The sequence below is a fragment of the Panthera pardus genome, unplaced genomic scaffold (assembly GCF_024362965.1).
Source record: "Panthera pardus isolate Hobbes unplaced genomic scaffold, ASM2436296v1 HiC_scaffold_24, whole genome shotgun sequence".
In the NCBI taxonomy this organism is placed as follows: Eukaryota; Metazoa; Chordata; class Mammalia; order Carnivora; family Felidae; genus Panthera; species Panthera pardus.
In genome coordinates this window covers 33,730,975-33,745,295 of record NW_026526810.1, presented here as the reverse complement: position 1 = coordinate 33,745,295, position 14,321 = coordinate 33,730,975, and the positions used below count along the sequence as shown (strand labels likewise).

Genomic DNA, 14,321 nt, shown 5'->3' with positions numbered 1-14,321 from the left:
TGCAGGGCACACAGCTACCTCCTACATGGGCCGACTGCTGCATGACGGAATGAGGTGGGAAGCCACCATCTTCATAATCACCTTTAGGGGAGGGTGGGTGATGTGAGGAGAGGATTCATGGGGGAGACTGGCTTCTCTTGTCATTATTACTCCGCCCCATCCCTTCTCTGCCAGCCTCCTACAGCTGCAGAATCACCTGTTACCACACCTTTTCCACCTTTCCTAACACAAAGCTGAGTTACCATGTGCCACGGGCATTCAGCTCAGAGCAGGGACAGGCTGCTGCCTTCCCAAGGTCCCGACTCTCCAGCTTCCTTGGGAACCCATGATCAGGAAGATGTCACACACTCAGCCTGCCCTCCCCAACAGCCCAGGGTGGCATTTGCACAGAGCACAGAGGCCAAGCTCTCACTGCCTGGTAAATGAAAACTCCTCCTTCATGGCAGATGGGTCTAGCAGCACCCCCCCAGGACTTCCTCCCTCTAGGTCCCAGTGAAACATTCCCCTCTTGACACCCCCTCAGGCCACTGTCAGCCCCACCCTACCCTTGACTCCATGTTAAAATGCCAGCTGTGAACATGTGGTGGGGAGTCAGGTGGATTCTCTGACATTCCACAGGCCTCCTTGGGCTCTCCCTCAGTATCAGGTTCTGATGCCAAAGGGTGAGGAGAGTTGGACTGGCCAGGGAACAGAGGAAGGTCATGGTCTCCTCCTCCACCTTCCCTGAAAGACTTGGGAGCGCTTCTTAGTTTATTTCGACTTGTCTTTGGAAACTCTTAGTACAGAAAAGGGTCTGCTTATAAAATACCTAAATAATAAATAGTTAGTAATGACTAGATATGATCACAGAGAAGATGAGTCCACTACTGTGAGGAGAATCACTTATGGTTCTGACTCCGGCTTTGGGGATGACCCGCTGGGTGACTTCAGGCAGGCCCTGTCCTGTCAAATGCTGTAAAGTGAAGGTGTCTGATGGTCCACCTCTCAGTACAAACAGTGAGTGACTCATGCCTCGATTCTCAACTAACTACCTTCCCCTCTCTGTTTCCAGTCTCTCCAAATCAAATCATCCTCAACATCTTACTCCTTTAAGTGCATTTTATTTGGACTTTCACAAGAAAGTTTAACCTGAGTTATTCAATTGGGGGCTTCCTTTCCTGAGGAAATCTGGCTATATGAGGTCAAGGTCTACTGACATAGCCAAAGGGACCTTTAATATCTGCAGTGTCTTCATGCCAAATGAGTACATCACATCTCATGACAGGGCAAGTAAGTTCTTGGAGAGACTGTAGACAGGTCACTTGTACCCAGTCTCCCAGGCAAGACACAGGAAAAAGGGCTTTGCTATCTTCCACTGATCCCAAGATACACAGTTTTGGATCTCTGAAATCAGGACTTCTTTCCCATCAATGGCATTATGTCATTACTGTCAGTCTGAAACAAAGGCAGGTGTTTCAGAAGATGACCACACCACTTCTGCCAGACATTGGGGGCCATTCAGCCTCAGACTGTATGACATTAGATTCTCTAATTGAAGTTCCTTTGGATCACACTGATTGTGCAAATCCAGAAAGCAAACCTGTGTGAATTCCACACACGTGGGGCCGCTCTTGTCAGGGGGGATTTTCCATCCCTCCATCTAGCATGAAGGGTGAAAGACTCAGGTTTCCTTGCCTTCCCTTTTTGCATGGTGGCTTTATTTTTCATTTACCCTCTCAGTGAGGGCGTCCCAGCTTTGAGGAGAGGGGAAGCGGTCTCCTCTTGCACTTGGCTTTGTTCTTTCTTATTTTTGGTATATAAAATAACAACTCATCTTATATTTGATGGAAATATGGTCTCTTATATTTGATGAAAAAAGTTTCTGTAACCAATGTTATATACAATATTTGAAATGATCTGGCATGATAATGGAAAAGGAGGTAGGGTTCTGAAAAAATGGTTGCATGGGGTCAAAATCTCATGTCTCCTCCTAAACCACTTGCCATCTGTGCTGCTCTCTGGACATCCCCTCCCCTGCCCAGCACATCAGGCTGTTGACTAGCCCAGCACCCATCATGGTTCCCTATGACTCTTGGGATAAAGGCAGAGCTCTTTGATATGGCAAAGTGCCAATGGTCGTGCATCCTGTCCAGTCACATCTACACCATATACACACCTTATCCTCTCCCCTCCAGCTTTCTGCCCGTGCAATTTCAGCTTCCCATGCCCTCTCTACCACAGAGCCCTGGCATGACAGCTCTGTCAGGAACACTTCTTTCTCCCTGGTTTGCTTAGCTGACCTCACCTCCAGCATCACCACCTCAGGGAGGCCTTCCCTGACTAGATGAAACCCCCATAGCATGCTTGTGTAGCACTACATCCTTCTCTTTCATAGCATGTGTCCCACCTGCAGCCCTACATCTGTAGAATGTTCTTGTTTAATGCTGGAATCCTTTACCTGACTGTCAACTCCATGAAGGCAGGAAAGGAGCCTGTTTTCACTCAATAGTGTATCCCCTGTGCCAGGCTGAGTGCCTGGCAGGTGCTCAATAAACATTTGTCAATGGATATATGGATGAATCTGGGTGTCTCTGCCCTATAATTAAAGAGTAAACTCCCGGAGCCTGGGGCAGTTAGGGGAAGCAGAAAGAGCAACAGACATATCATCAGAAGGCCTCCACTTTTGCCACTACAGCGACCTTGGGCAAATCACATCCTCTCTGTTTCCTCAATTCCAAATTGGGAATAACACTTACCCTGCCTATCTGACAAGGGTGTTCTGTGAGTCTGTGTAGTAACTTTGAAATGATACAATCTGGTCCCTCACCCCCAAGCTTCTAGCACAGTGCTGGGCCCACACTCTGTCCATATGAGCTGGCTGATGTCCCTCCTTTAGGAAAAAGGAGAGGACATAATACAGTCCTCAAGAAGGTGTGCTTGAAGCCTGGAGTCAAGAAGGGACCACTGAGCCTGTGCTTTCCAGTCTTAAACGCTCTGGAATTTCTCAGCCCTTTCAGGGCTATGTCCTAGTACATAAGAAAAGGGATCTTCTTGTTGAGTCCCTTTTTGTCTTCATTTCTAACACAAGGCTGGGGCCCTCAGTCAGAAGGGGGAAAAGTGGAGAAGGGGGATGCCCCTTCCATCCTGCTGAAAATCAGCCAGGGACAGGGCTGGATGGGAACAGAGAACTGCATCTTCTAGGACCTGTTTCTTGGGACAATCGTTTAAAGGTATGAGACATTCCACCAATACCTGTCAGAATACATGAAATAAATACATGAAGCTACTAACGTTTCCTCTGGAGCTGAACTGTAATGTTAAGGTGGATATTTATAGCAAAGTCTCCCTATTTCTCCATATACCTCTTATGAGGGTTGGGCATTCTAGGTTTCTGTCTCATCTGCATCAACTAGCTATGAAAGACCTTGGGTAAGTCATTTTTCCTCTCAGAGTCAATTTCCTCATCAGTTACATGGAAATAATAGCAACAACAAGAATAATACCATCCACCTTTCTGCTCAAGGAGTTCTTTTAAAGATCAAAGACAGTGCTTGGTAAGTGAAAAGTCAGTGCAAATGAAAGGTAATATTTTTCTGTGCATTTTAAATTCCTCCTTCTGCAGCAGGAAAGCACCAAACTGGCTTATTGTTATCCCTACTTAGCTCAAAGATTACCCAAGATCTGCAATTTATTAAGACATATAGGTGGGAGGTGAGATGTGAAGAAATCCATTATCACAGATCAATTACAAGCATCTCCCCAGGGCCAGCCATCCTCCCTCTGGAAAAGGGTAGGCTGAGAGGTACTCATTCTCAATTGTTTTAATAGCTTGGCTGCTCCACCAGCCACCTCCCAGAAAACCAGGTTGGTGAGAGGAGGTGCAGAATGAGTAACTAGCTAGCGCCTTCCTGATTCTGGATTCTGTGAAGGGGGTGGAGGGCTATGCTACATACACACACCCTAAGGATAATTCTAGCTGATGCTCTGGCAGGGCACTTGGGAACACGCTTCTGCAAATCATCCAGGATGCATTACTGACTAGATTCTGGTGCTCAGAGTTTCAAGCCAGCCAAGACTTCCTTGCTGCATGATCTGTCGAGCTGCTCCACTAGGGACTCCCTGGTGTCCCTGCAGAACACGGAGCCCAGGCCATCTGTGTTCTTACTCTCCAGCTGGAAACTGCCCACCAGTTCCTGGATCCACTGTAGGTCTGCTGAGAGCTCCTGCCTTAAAGCTTCAAACTGTGCCTGCAGATGGTCCAATTTCCTGGCCATGCTTCCGAGGCTGGACCCTGTGGCCTGGATGTCTTCTCGTAGGAGCTTCTTCAAGGACTCCACTTTGCGGAACTCATACTTGAGCTGGGAGAGGTCGTGCCGGGCGCTCTCACTCTCCTCCCGGTACCAAGCTTCCTTCTCATTGTATATGGAGACCAGAGCCTCCACGTCGTCCTGGATGGTGTCATGGGTCCCTGCCAGGGCACGGCATCCCTGGTCCACCTGAGCTACGTCCTCTACTACACGGGCAAAACGCTCAAAGTTGACATAGGTGTTATTGGGAGGCATGCTTGAGTGGCATTTGAGGGTGTATTCTCTTAGGCGCTTGGTCTTCAGCTGGGCAGGCTCTGTCTTCTGCTGTTCCGGGGCTCTGACTTCTCCTTTGGACTGGTGGGTGTTTAGACAGAACAGCCAGAATTAAGTTGATGCCAAATCCAAAGCGCAGTTCAAGGTGCAGGAAGAAGGCACACAAGCAGCCTCTTAGGCATTCACTGCATGCATCAGGCCATGGGGAGGACCATGGTGGGATGAGCATCCCCACAGATGATAAAAAAGACTGAAGAGTACGGGGGTGCGGCCTCCATGCTCACTTCAGGGCAGGGTGGTCCATGGCCATTAGAGAAGGTCTCCACACACACAGCATTTAGAGGTGCTCACATAGACAAGCAGGCTATAGCCAGGACTCTGCAGGCATCCACTCCACGGCAGGAGCAGACAAGGCCATGGCTGACAGAGGGAGGCTGAGAGACCTCTCTCCTTCAGGACCAGGTGGTGTCCTGGGCCTCAGCAATACTCAGCATGCTAAGCCCGAGAAGCTGCCTAGCTCTGTGCTCTGGGCTCACTCAAAACCTAGAGGGCCCTTTAACAAGTAGATGAACCTGACCTTCTCCTGAGCACTCCAGCCCTCCCTGCTCTCCATCCTCCATAGCCCTACCTGTGCTGATCTGCATGCTCAGATCAAGCTGGCTAGGCCTCTCATTTAACAATCCAGGTGATTTCCTCCAGGTGAATGGGAAATCTAGTGATGCTCTAGGAGCACACATCTCATCAATCAGCAGAAGTAGGGCCAGAATCCTGGTCTCCTGATTTCCACCCCACCAAAGTGCCTTTTTTTTTTTTTTTAATTTAAGTAATCTCTATGCCCAAACTGGGGCTTGAACTCCCATCCCCAAGATCAAGATTTGCATGCTCTACAAAGTGAGGCAGTCAGACACCCCTGGCCATAATGCCTTTAACTAGCACTTTACTGTACTGTGAGCAAGACCCTCCACAAACCAGCAGCTGGGAGCCCAATTACAAAGTAGGCCAGGCTGGAGTCCCTCTGTACCCTCCACCTCCCCAGAGGAAGCAGCATCGCCCAGAGGGTGGCCGTCTCTCCTCCCTACCAGGCTTCCATCTCTGAGCCCCATTCCCTGAGGTCTCAAGGTGCCTAAAGAAGCTGACTGACTGGTTGGAGTGTCATCCTTTATTCAGAGCCCCAAAAGTCAGAAAGAAGGAGCCTCGGTTACAAAGTTGACATTTTTAATTGTCATCGATTTCTATCTACAACTTGGGAGCCCTGATTACTGCTTTGAGAATGACAGCAACATTCCCTCTGACAAAGAACACTTTTTATGATGGCCCCATAGGAAAAGGGTTTCAACTGAGGTTTGTGAGGGCTCCATTTCATAAATCACCTGAGCCCATGAAATATAAATGTAAACCTATAAACCTATTTGAACAAACCCAGATCAGTTGGCACCCCCCAACTGGATTTCATCTGTGCCCCAGGGTGGATGTTTCTAGCAAAGGCCTTTCCATGGGCTGCCTGCATCTGGCCACCCCTCCCGGCCCTGGCAGCAGACCAGGGACCCGCCCGCTCACTGGAACGCAACACCATGCCCTTACCGTGATCCAGGGGTGTCTGAGAGCCTCTTCGATTGTGAGCCGTTTCCTGCAATGAGGATCAGAAAACAATGACAATCCACGAATACAGAAGCTGAGAGTGACAGTCTCCATTCTTACTCTTGTCAGACCTGCATTTTGGCATTCTTCGACCACTTCTATCAAACCAGAATAATGGGGGGGATGCAGAGATGGCTGGGGAATGGGCTGAATTCCCTGCATTCCAGAGAAAATGGTCCAGGCGGACCCCTCAGTAGAATGATATTATGACACAAACCCTCATCTCTGGTCCCAAACTTGAAGGGCTTAACACCACACTCTAGGAGAGTCATAAGTGTTCTTGTGAACTTTAGCTCTCCACAGCTAAACTTTTGGTCTATGTTTTTCTATTTGCCTCCCAGATCCCTTCTCTGCCCTTCCCTGCTCAGGTACTATGATCTGACCTAGCACCGCCCTTAGATGGGGAAACCAGGCCCCTGAGCTCTCTCTGAAGTCTGTGGGACCAAGAGGACATGACCTTCTAGAATCTGTGGATCTCACTCCTGCCCCATTTAGTCCATGCTCTGGCACCAGGCACCTTACAATTTCCTGCCTATCTCCTACTTTGACTCTTCAGCCACAGGGCTCACCCTGGGCCCTAAGGAGGGGTAGGATCAACAGGTCTCCTATTCTCCCACTTACTGACCCCTCTGAGTCTGCCTCCCCCCCAACTCCCACTTGAAACGGCTTGGAAACTCTGCCACTTTCCTTTTCAAAGACTGTAAAAGACAATGTGTCCTAGAGAAACCTAGGCTGACTTCCAAACACACACACACACACACACACACACACACACACACACACACACAGAGTTATTTGTATTTGGGCAGGAAAGAAAGCAGAAAGACTTGAGCAAACAAGATGAATGCCAAGTCTCAGCTAATCCACACTTCTCAGCACCTGCCCAGATTAGACCACAATGGTGCGGATGGCAGCCTGTGGCAAAGAAGGAATGGACTAGCACGTCTTTGGGGGAGGGGACAGGAGATGGTCAGTACTTGAGAAGCCCGTGCCTTTCTCTGTCACCTTACCGGGTCTCTTTCACCAGAAGCTTCCGGATGAAGTCCTTGGCTAGCTCGCTGGTCTGGCTGAAGAATTCTTCATCAAAGTCGTAACTCACTGCTGTGATATTTGCTAGCGTTTCCTGCTTTGTGTCTCCCAGGAAAGGGGATGCTCCACTTAGGCTGAGCACACAGAGAGGGAACACGTGACTATAGGAAAGTAGATGGAGGTGGAGGTGATACAGTCAGGGAACCCTGACTCATACTATTGCATGGGGATGGGAGGCTCCCAGCAACACCGCCTGCCCACTCTGGGCAGCCAGTCAGCAGCCTTTTCAACAAACTGAGTCCGATTCAAGACACTTACGGAGCTTCTACTAAGTTCTTGACTGAAACTGTGTCTTCAAGGAACTCGAAAGAGGAGGGGAGGAAACAGAGACATGGCTCTTCATAATCCCAAAGAGAACAAAGCAGAATACAATGGAAGACCAGACAAAGGACTAGGGGGGCACAGGACAGAGGGGACATCCAAGTGCAGGCTTCATGGGAGAACTGACATTTGTATCAGTTGTGTCCTGAAGAATGAAGAGGTTGTCAGTAGAGGAGGAGATGGAAGGTGTTCTAGGCTAAGGGAGCAACTTGAGCAGAGTCTGAGAGATGTGGAAATATATGGACCAGTAGGACTAGAAGGGTGTGTAAGTTTCCCCTGCAGGGTTTGTCAAGAGGTATCATTCAGGGGCGCCTGGGTAACGGGTGAGCATCTGACTCTTGATTTCGGCTCAGGTCATGATCTCATGATTCATGAGATTGAGCCCTGCTTGGGATTCTCTCTCTCTCTCTCTCTCTCTCTCTCTCTCTCTCTCTCTTTCAAAATAAATATTTTAAAAAAGAAGGTGTCATTCAAATAGTGACTCCCAAATCTACTGTTTCCTGACTCATATCCCAGCTTATGGGATACCTCGCCCTAGATGTGCCATTGTCACTGTGCCCTAACTTCCCTCCATGAGCTCCTTGCCTTGATTAATGATGTTACCTCACAAATGCACGCAAGTTAGAACACAGGGGTCACCTCTGACTCTTCCATCCATTCCCTCACCACATCTAACTGGTCCAAAAGTCTTATTGGTTTTATTTACTAAATATCTCCTAAAGGTTCTCCCCATATCTACTGCCACTGTCTTAGCATAGCGGTAGCAAGGTGCACTGGGAAAATGCTGATATTTCATTCATCAAATTGAATTCCAGCTCTGCCACTCATTAGCTGTGTGAACCTAAGTAAGTTACTCAACCTCTCTGACCTGCAGTTTCCTCCTCCATAAAATGAAGAAAACTCTTCAGCTCACATGATGGTTGTGAAAAATAAATATATTTACAATGTTACATGTAATCTTGCCCCATATACGGAGAGCTCTGGAATTGGTGGCCATTACTACTATCTTTGTTAGAACACAAAGAACCTCCTGTGACTTCCCATTTTCTATAGGATCACGTTTGAACTCCTGAGCAAGACACTGGAAGTTGGTCCCTACCACACGCTCAGTACATTTCACCACACTTTAACAGGCTCACTGTTCCTTTCCTCAGCAGACAGCCCTTCTCTCCCTTTCCACCCAGAGAATTAATCTCATTCTGTACAGCCCAGTTCATATTAATCTCAATCTCTTTCTCATTAAATCTCCCACAGTCCCAGCAAACAAGTGTCTCTCCCAGCTGTGCCTCACACAGGCATGTTCATACATCAGCATAATCTTGGTCCTATTGAGTGCGACTGAGCTGTGTGGTGTCTCCCTCCAACACAGGGAGCTCCAGGCACGCAGGGCAGACCTCCTCCATGTCAGTATCCTGAGTGCCTGGCACAGTGCCCACCATGGAGCAGGCACTCAATAAACTGTGTAGAACTCAAACAAGCTAAAAGAAGACTATATGCTTTGTACACACTGGAATTCCTTAATATTTCAAAATGGAAATCCGAGTTCTGAAAAAAAATCAAGGTTTTAAGAGCCAACACAGAATCTGGAACCATCGAGCAATGCATCAAGTTCTCTTTCTCTGCATCCAGTTCTTCTGGGGCTTAAAAAAAAAATGCTGATGGCCAGACTCCATCCCTGGCAATTATGATATAATAGACTGCAGTGGGCCTGGGCAGTGTTAGGTATTAAAAGGTCTAAGGTACAGCCAGGATTGAGACCCTCTGCCATAGCTCAGAGGGGTCCCCCACATTGTAAAGAGCTCCCAGTCTAAGTGGTGCTGGAAGTCAGAGAACTGGTTTACAGGAATGCGGAGAGATGGTCCCCCTCAGCTGGTGAGTACTGGAGCCCCCATGTCCCCTCTGGCTACGGGCTAACTCAAACTCAATGTGCCGTAAAAAGAGCATGTTCCAGCTGTGCTGTTGGGGGGGAAATGGTTGAGAAGCACTGATGGAATGAACACCAAGCTGCGCTAGGAAGTTTGCACACATGTCTGCTTATTTAACCCGCACAGCACACCGTGGCAGGAAGTTTGTGATTCTTATTTTCCTGATGAGGAAAACAGGCCCAGACGTTAAGTATCTGCCCAAGGTCACAAAGATAGAAAGTGACAGATTCACTGCACATGGAGCTACACAGGAAATTCTGCTTAAGCAACTTAATACTTCAGGGGTGGGAAAGAGACTCTGGGGAGAAAGACGAGAGCACGTGAGAGCCGGGGAAGGAAGGGGGGACTGGGAGAGAAAGAAGGAGCAGGATGGGGAAGGCACGGCAGCCTGAGGGCTGTCCGAAGGGTTCTGGGTGAAAGCTGACTTTCTCACAGGAAATGCAGCCTGGGTGAGGCTGAGCATTGGATGCCTGGCCAGGGTAGGGATGCAGACAAGGCCCAAGGTCTTTCCTAGGGCCAAAAGTATGTAATGGAGCTAAAAGCATGGAGCCTCCGGTGTGCTGTGTGGATTGAACACATCTGGCTAGTGGTAAATGATTCATGAGTAAAACCAGTAAATTCAGGCTGCCTGTCCCTACCCCTCTCTCATTCCTCCCAGTTCCCCAGATCCAAGCTAGGTTGGGACCCAGCATCAGGGATACTCACAGGATGTAGGTGATGACGCCTATACTCCTGCAAAACAAAGAACAGGCAAGTCAGAGCCACCTGGCTCTGATCCCAGCCCAGCAAGGGACTCCCCCCCATGCTTCTCAAGGGGAAGAGTCACGTGCCCCTATACAGTGGCCTAAGGATGTCACCTCAAGTCCATAGCCCTCTCCACTCATCCCAGTCTTCAGCAGCAACCTGGGATGCATCTGGAGTCATCAAGCTCTGGACACTGAGTCCGAGGACCCAAGTTCAAGGTCAGACTTCTGCACTTGCAGGCTGTGATTGGGGCAAGTCTCTTATGATCTCTGAGCCTCATTCTCCTCATAAAATGAGGTTAATGATAACTACCTCACAAAACTTCCAGGAGGATTTTAGAAAACCAAGCAATCAAGGTACTCACTCAGCCAAGTATAAAGCCCTGTTCAAATGAAATGAGTCCTGTCTGTGCAGAAAATCAATCACTATGGTATCCTCAGGCCCAACACAGCTCTTAGAGCCTACAAGGCTCTCAGTGATCACTTGGTTGATTAACTAAATAAGCTATTGTTACTATTTCTTTATCATAGCTGTGGCAGGCCTCCAGGGTGAGCCTCTCCCCTTGTCTCTGCCTCGGCTGTGTTCTAACAGGCCTCAGGTCCAGGCCTGGCTGCCTCAGCTTCTCTGGGCCACAGGTCCAGCACACCGGGAGCAGCCAGAGGCTCTGAACGTGTGGAGAAAGGGGTTTTCATGGCCAAGCAGGATGATGTCATCCAGAGTCAGAGTCTGAGGCCTTCTGCCCTTGAAAGGACCCCAAGGTCACCTGGGTCGTCTATACAACTTACCACATGTCAGCCTCCAGGCCCAGGGGCTCGTAGTTCACAATTTCTGGAGCTGAAAGAAGCCATATTGAAGAATCAGCAGGAGTATGAAAACAAGAAGAGATGGTGATAGGGAATTTTAGGGAGTTTGGTGACAAATGTCTCCCTCCTGAATCCTCACTAAGGAAAAATCAGAACAACAGATGGAGATAATCTGGGTCTAAGAATTTTGAGAAATGAAGTTTCCTGTTATCCTGGTAGAAATCTTTTACAAAGAGGCCTTAATAGTGAGGAAGAAGGAAAGGACAGAGGGATGCCTGGAAGAGGAAGAGGAGGGTGGGGTAAGGAAGATGCCAGAAGGGGAAATGGGGCCTGACAACAAGGCTTGCTTTAGAAGTCTCTGGTGGAAAACAGTCAGGTCAGCGCTGGAAGGTCATAACAAAGAAAAGAAGGCAGAGAGGGAATCCATGTTCCTGAATCTGGTCTGAAAGAGGGACCCCTCCTCCCTAAGAAGAATGACAACAATCTGGGGCCAATGAGATGATGAACCTGAGATGCCCGAGGGGCATCCAGGCAAAGATGCCCCGGGTATGGGAGAGTGACTTGGAGCCATCAAATCTGGAGTCATCGTGCAGGTGGAAACGGGAGCTGTGTGGATGATGTGGTGACCAAGAGTGGGTGCAGAGTCTAGGAAAGAACAGTCTACCCAGGACAGAAGAGGACCCAATGCCACCCAAAGATCAAGCAGGCAAGCACTTAGAAAGTGTGTGGTGTCCAGAGGTGCCCTGACTGTGGGAAGTAGAGATAAGGGTGTAGACAATGCTACAAAAAAAGCTTGGTCATGAAACTGAGGAGAAAAAGAGGGGAATAGCTAGAGAAGGGAGAAGGACTGAGCCTGTTTAATCATAATGGAAAAAGGGAGAGCGTGGGAAAGGCTACATTGGTGCATCTAGAACAATGTTAAAACTACTGCATCTGTAGCATGTGACCACCATCCCCCTCCCCCTCTCTAATTAGAGACACAAGGAACCACTTTTCTGGTTTTGCTTATTTTTTAGCTTCATTAAAACGATGTCATCCCGGAGATAATGTAGTCACTTGATCCCCCCACCCTCTAACATTATGCTTCTAGTGTTCACTGAATGTTCATACATGGTCTTTCATTTTCACTGCTATGTAATAGTCCACTGTGTTAATATGTATCATCTTTCAGTCATTGTCCTCTCAATGATCATTTGGATGGTTTCCACTTCTATTCTTATCAGAACAACATTGCTATGAACTTTTTTGCACAAGTCTCCTCACAAACATGAAAGACATTCTCTAGCACGGTGATTCAAAGTGTGGTCTGAAGACAAAGAGTCACTGGTCCAGACACAATAGGTCCAGAAATGGGAAGTAAGCTTTTAGAAACTCGTACAGCAATGTGACATTGCCATGACATTCAAATTGTGATGATTTTTCTAGGGATTTATTTTTCTTGTGTCTTTAATGAAGAAGCAGTCCAGGACAGATTAAAGAAAAAAAAAATTTAAGTCTTTCACCATAGAGAGTTTGAGAAGCACAACTCACTTTCCAGGCTTATCTGCTTGATACACATATACACTCACTTCTGTTCTCTATGTGCATTTGCTTGTCTATTTTCTTCTGTGCTTTTCTTCTTCTTTCTTGGTGTTTTTTATTTTATTACTTCTCTTACTGTTTTCCTTCCCTACTTACATTTTTGTAATGGCCACCCTTGAGACTTTAGGATGGCTATCTAACAAATTCTAACATAAGCAATCTTTTGACTCTCCTCTAATAATACAAGAGCCTTAGAACACTCATTTCAAGAACTCCTTCCTATCTAACATTATTTTCCTCAATTTTTAGTTCTGTTTTTTTAACCCTGCAATTAAAACATCCATGACCATCCATCACTGTCATCATCATCATCATCACCACCACCATCATCATTTTAAACAGAAAATGGTTATATTTGCCGAATGTTTACTTATTTCTTTGCTCTATTACTTCACACAGTGAGGTCTTTCTTCAGAGAACATTTAGTTCACAAGCACATCTTTAGAAGCTCTAGTAATAAAGGTTTGTTGGTGGTTTAATTGTTTTATGGTTTGTATTGTTCTTTTTCAAATTTTTGGATTTTGCTATGTTTTGCCTGAATCACTTATCCTCATTCTTGAAATATAACTTTTGCTGGGTGTAGAGTTAAGAGTGTTTTGGGTTTTGTTTTTTTTTTTTTTTTTGAGGATTGTAATTGGCTTTATTAAGCGATTCATGAACTGGACAGCATCCCATCTAGCAAGTAGAGAGATGCTCCCTAATCATTGTTTTTTAATTTTTCCTTAGTTCTTGAAAGATAATATTCTATTGGACATGGGCTTCTACTGTTGTTTTAACAAGTACACTGTCAAATTTTTATTTATTTATTTATTTATTTATTTATTTATTTATTTACTATCTGTCTTTTCTTCCTGGCTGCTTTCATGATCTCTTTGTCTTTGGTACCCTGTAGTTTAACTATAATGTTAACTACAGTGTAACTACGATGGATTTTTTTTTTCTGTTTGATATACATTGTCCTTTCTGTATCTGGAGATGCATGTTTTCACAACAGTTCTGAAAATTCTCAGCCATTTTCTTCAAATGTTGATCCTCTGTTGTCTTATTCCCTCCTCTGGGATTCCAAACAGACCTGTGTTAGGTTTTCTGTTTTCACCCTCTCACACTTGTCCTCTATTTCATATTCCTGTATCTTGATCTTTCTGTGGTATTTTGGCTAATTTTATTCAGCTCTGCCTTTCAATTCTTTAATTCTCTCTTCAGCTGTGTGTAATCTGCTGTTTAACTCATTCACTAAATTTTAAATTTCTAGGAGTATAGAATTTCTTAAAGTTCTTCCTGGTTCTTTTTAGCATTTGCCTGGTCATTTTTGACAGTCTCTTGTTGCTTGCTCATTCTTATGATTCTTTTGTTTCTATATACATTCCCTTGATTTTACAGTGAACATGTGATCATTTCAATATCTTATGTCCTTGGATGTCTAAGTCTTGCTAGTCTCTGATTGAAATGCTGATACATACACTTGCCTTTGGGAGAGGTCCTCCTCTTGAATTTTCTTGCTGCTCACAGCTCCAGCTCTAAGTTCATATTTCACTGGCTTTGGAGGTGGGGCAGGTGATGCAGGAGGAGTTACTACCCTTAAAGATTTCCTTATTTCCCATGAGTCCAGAATTTCATTATAAAGAATATTTTTCTCAAGAATCAAGTTTTGTTGCAGGAGG

At 46.5% G+C, this 14,321-nt stretch overlaps 1 protein-coding gene across 5 annotated transcripts in view; it reads right to left on the bottom strand.

Moving 5' to 3' along the window:
- DAPK2 (death associated protein kinase 2) overlaps positions 1-14,321 on the bottom strand; it is a 120,021-nt gene that overhangs the window by 10,437 nt on the left and 95,263 nt on the right. For 4 of the 5 annotated variants that reach the window (XM_019441838.2, XM_019441837.2, XM_019441835.2 and 1 more), the window contains 5 exons: positions 11,062-11,110; positions 10,238-10,264; positions 7,208-7,360; positions 6,141-6,186; positions 4,019-4,640 (listed from right to left, as the gene is read on the bottom strand). In XM_019441838.2, coding sequence (XP_019297383.2) covers positions 4,032-4,640; positions 6,141-6,186; positions 7,208-7,360; positions 10,238-10,264; positions 11,062-11,110 — 884 coding nt within the window. In that variant the 3' untranslated portion in view covers positions 4,019-4,031. The remainder of the gene's footprint in view (positions 1-4,018; positions 4,641-6,140; positions 6,187-7,207; positions 7,361-10,237; positions 10,265-11,061; positions 11,111-14,321) is intronic. The other variant, XM_019441840.2, reaches the window with a different exon arrangement.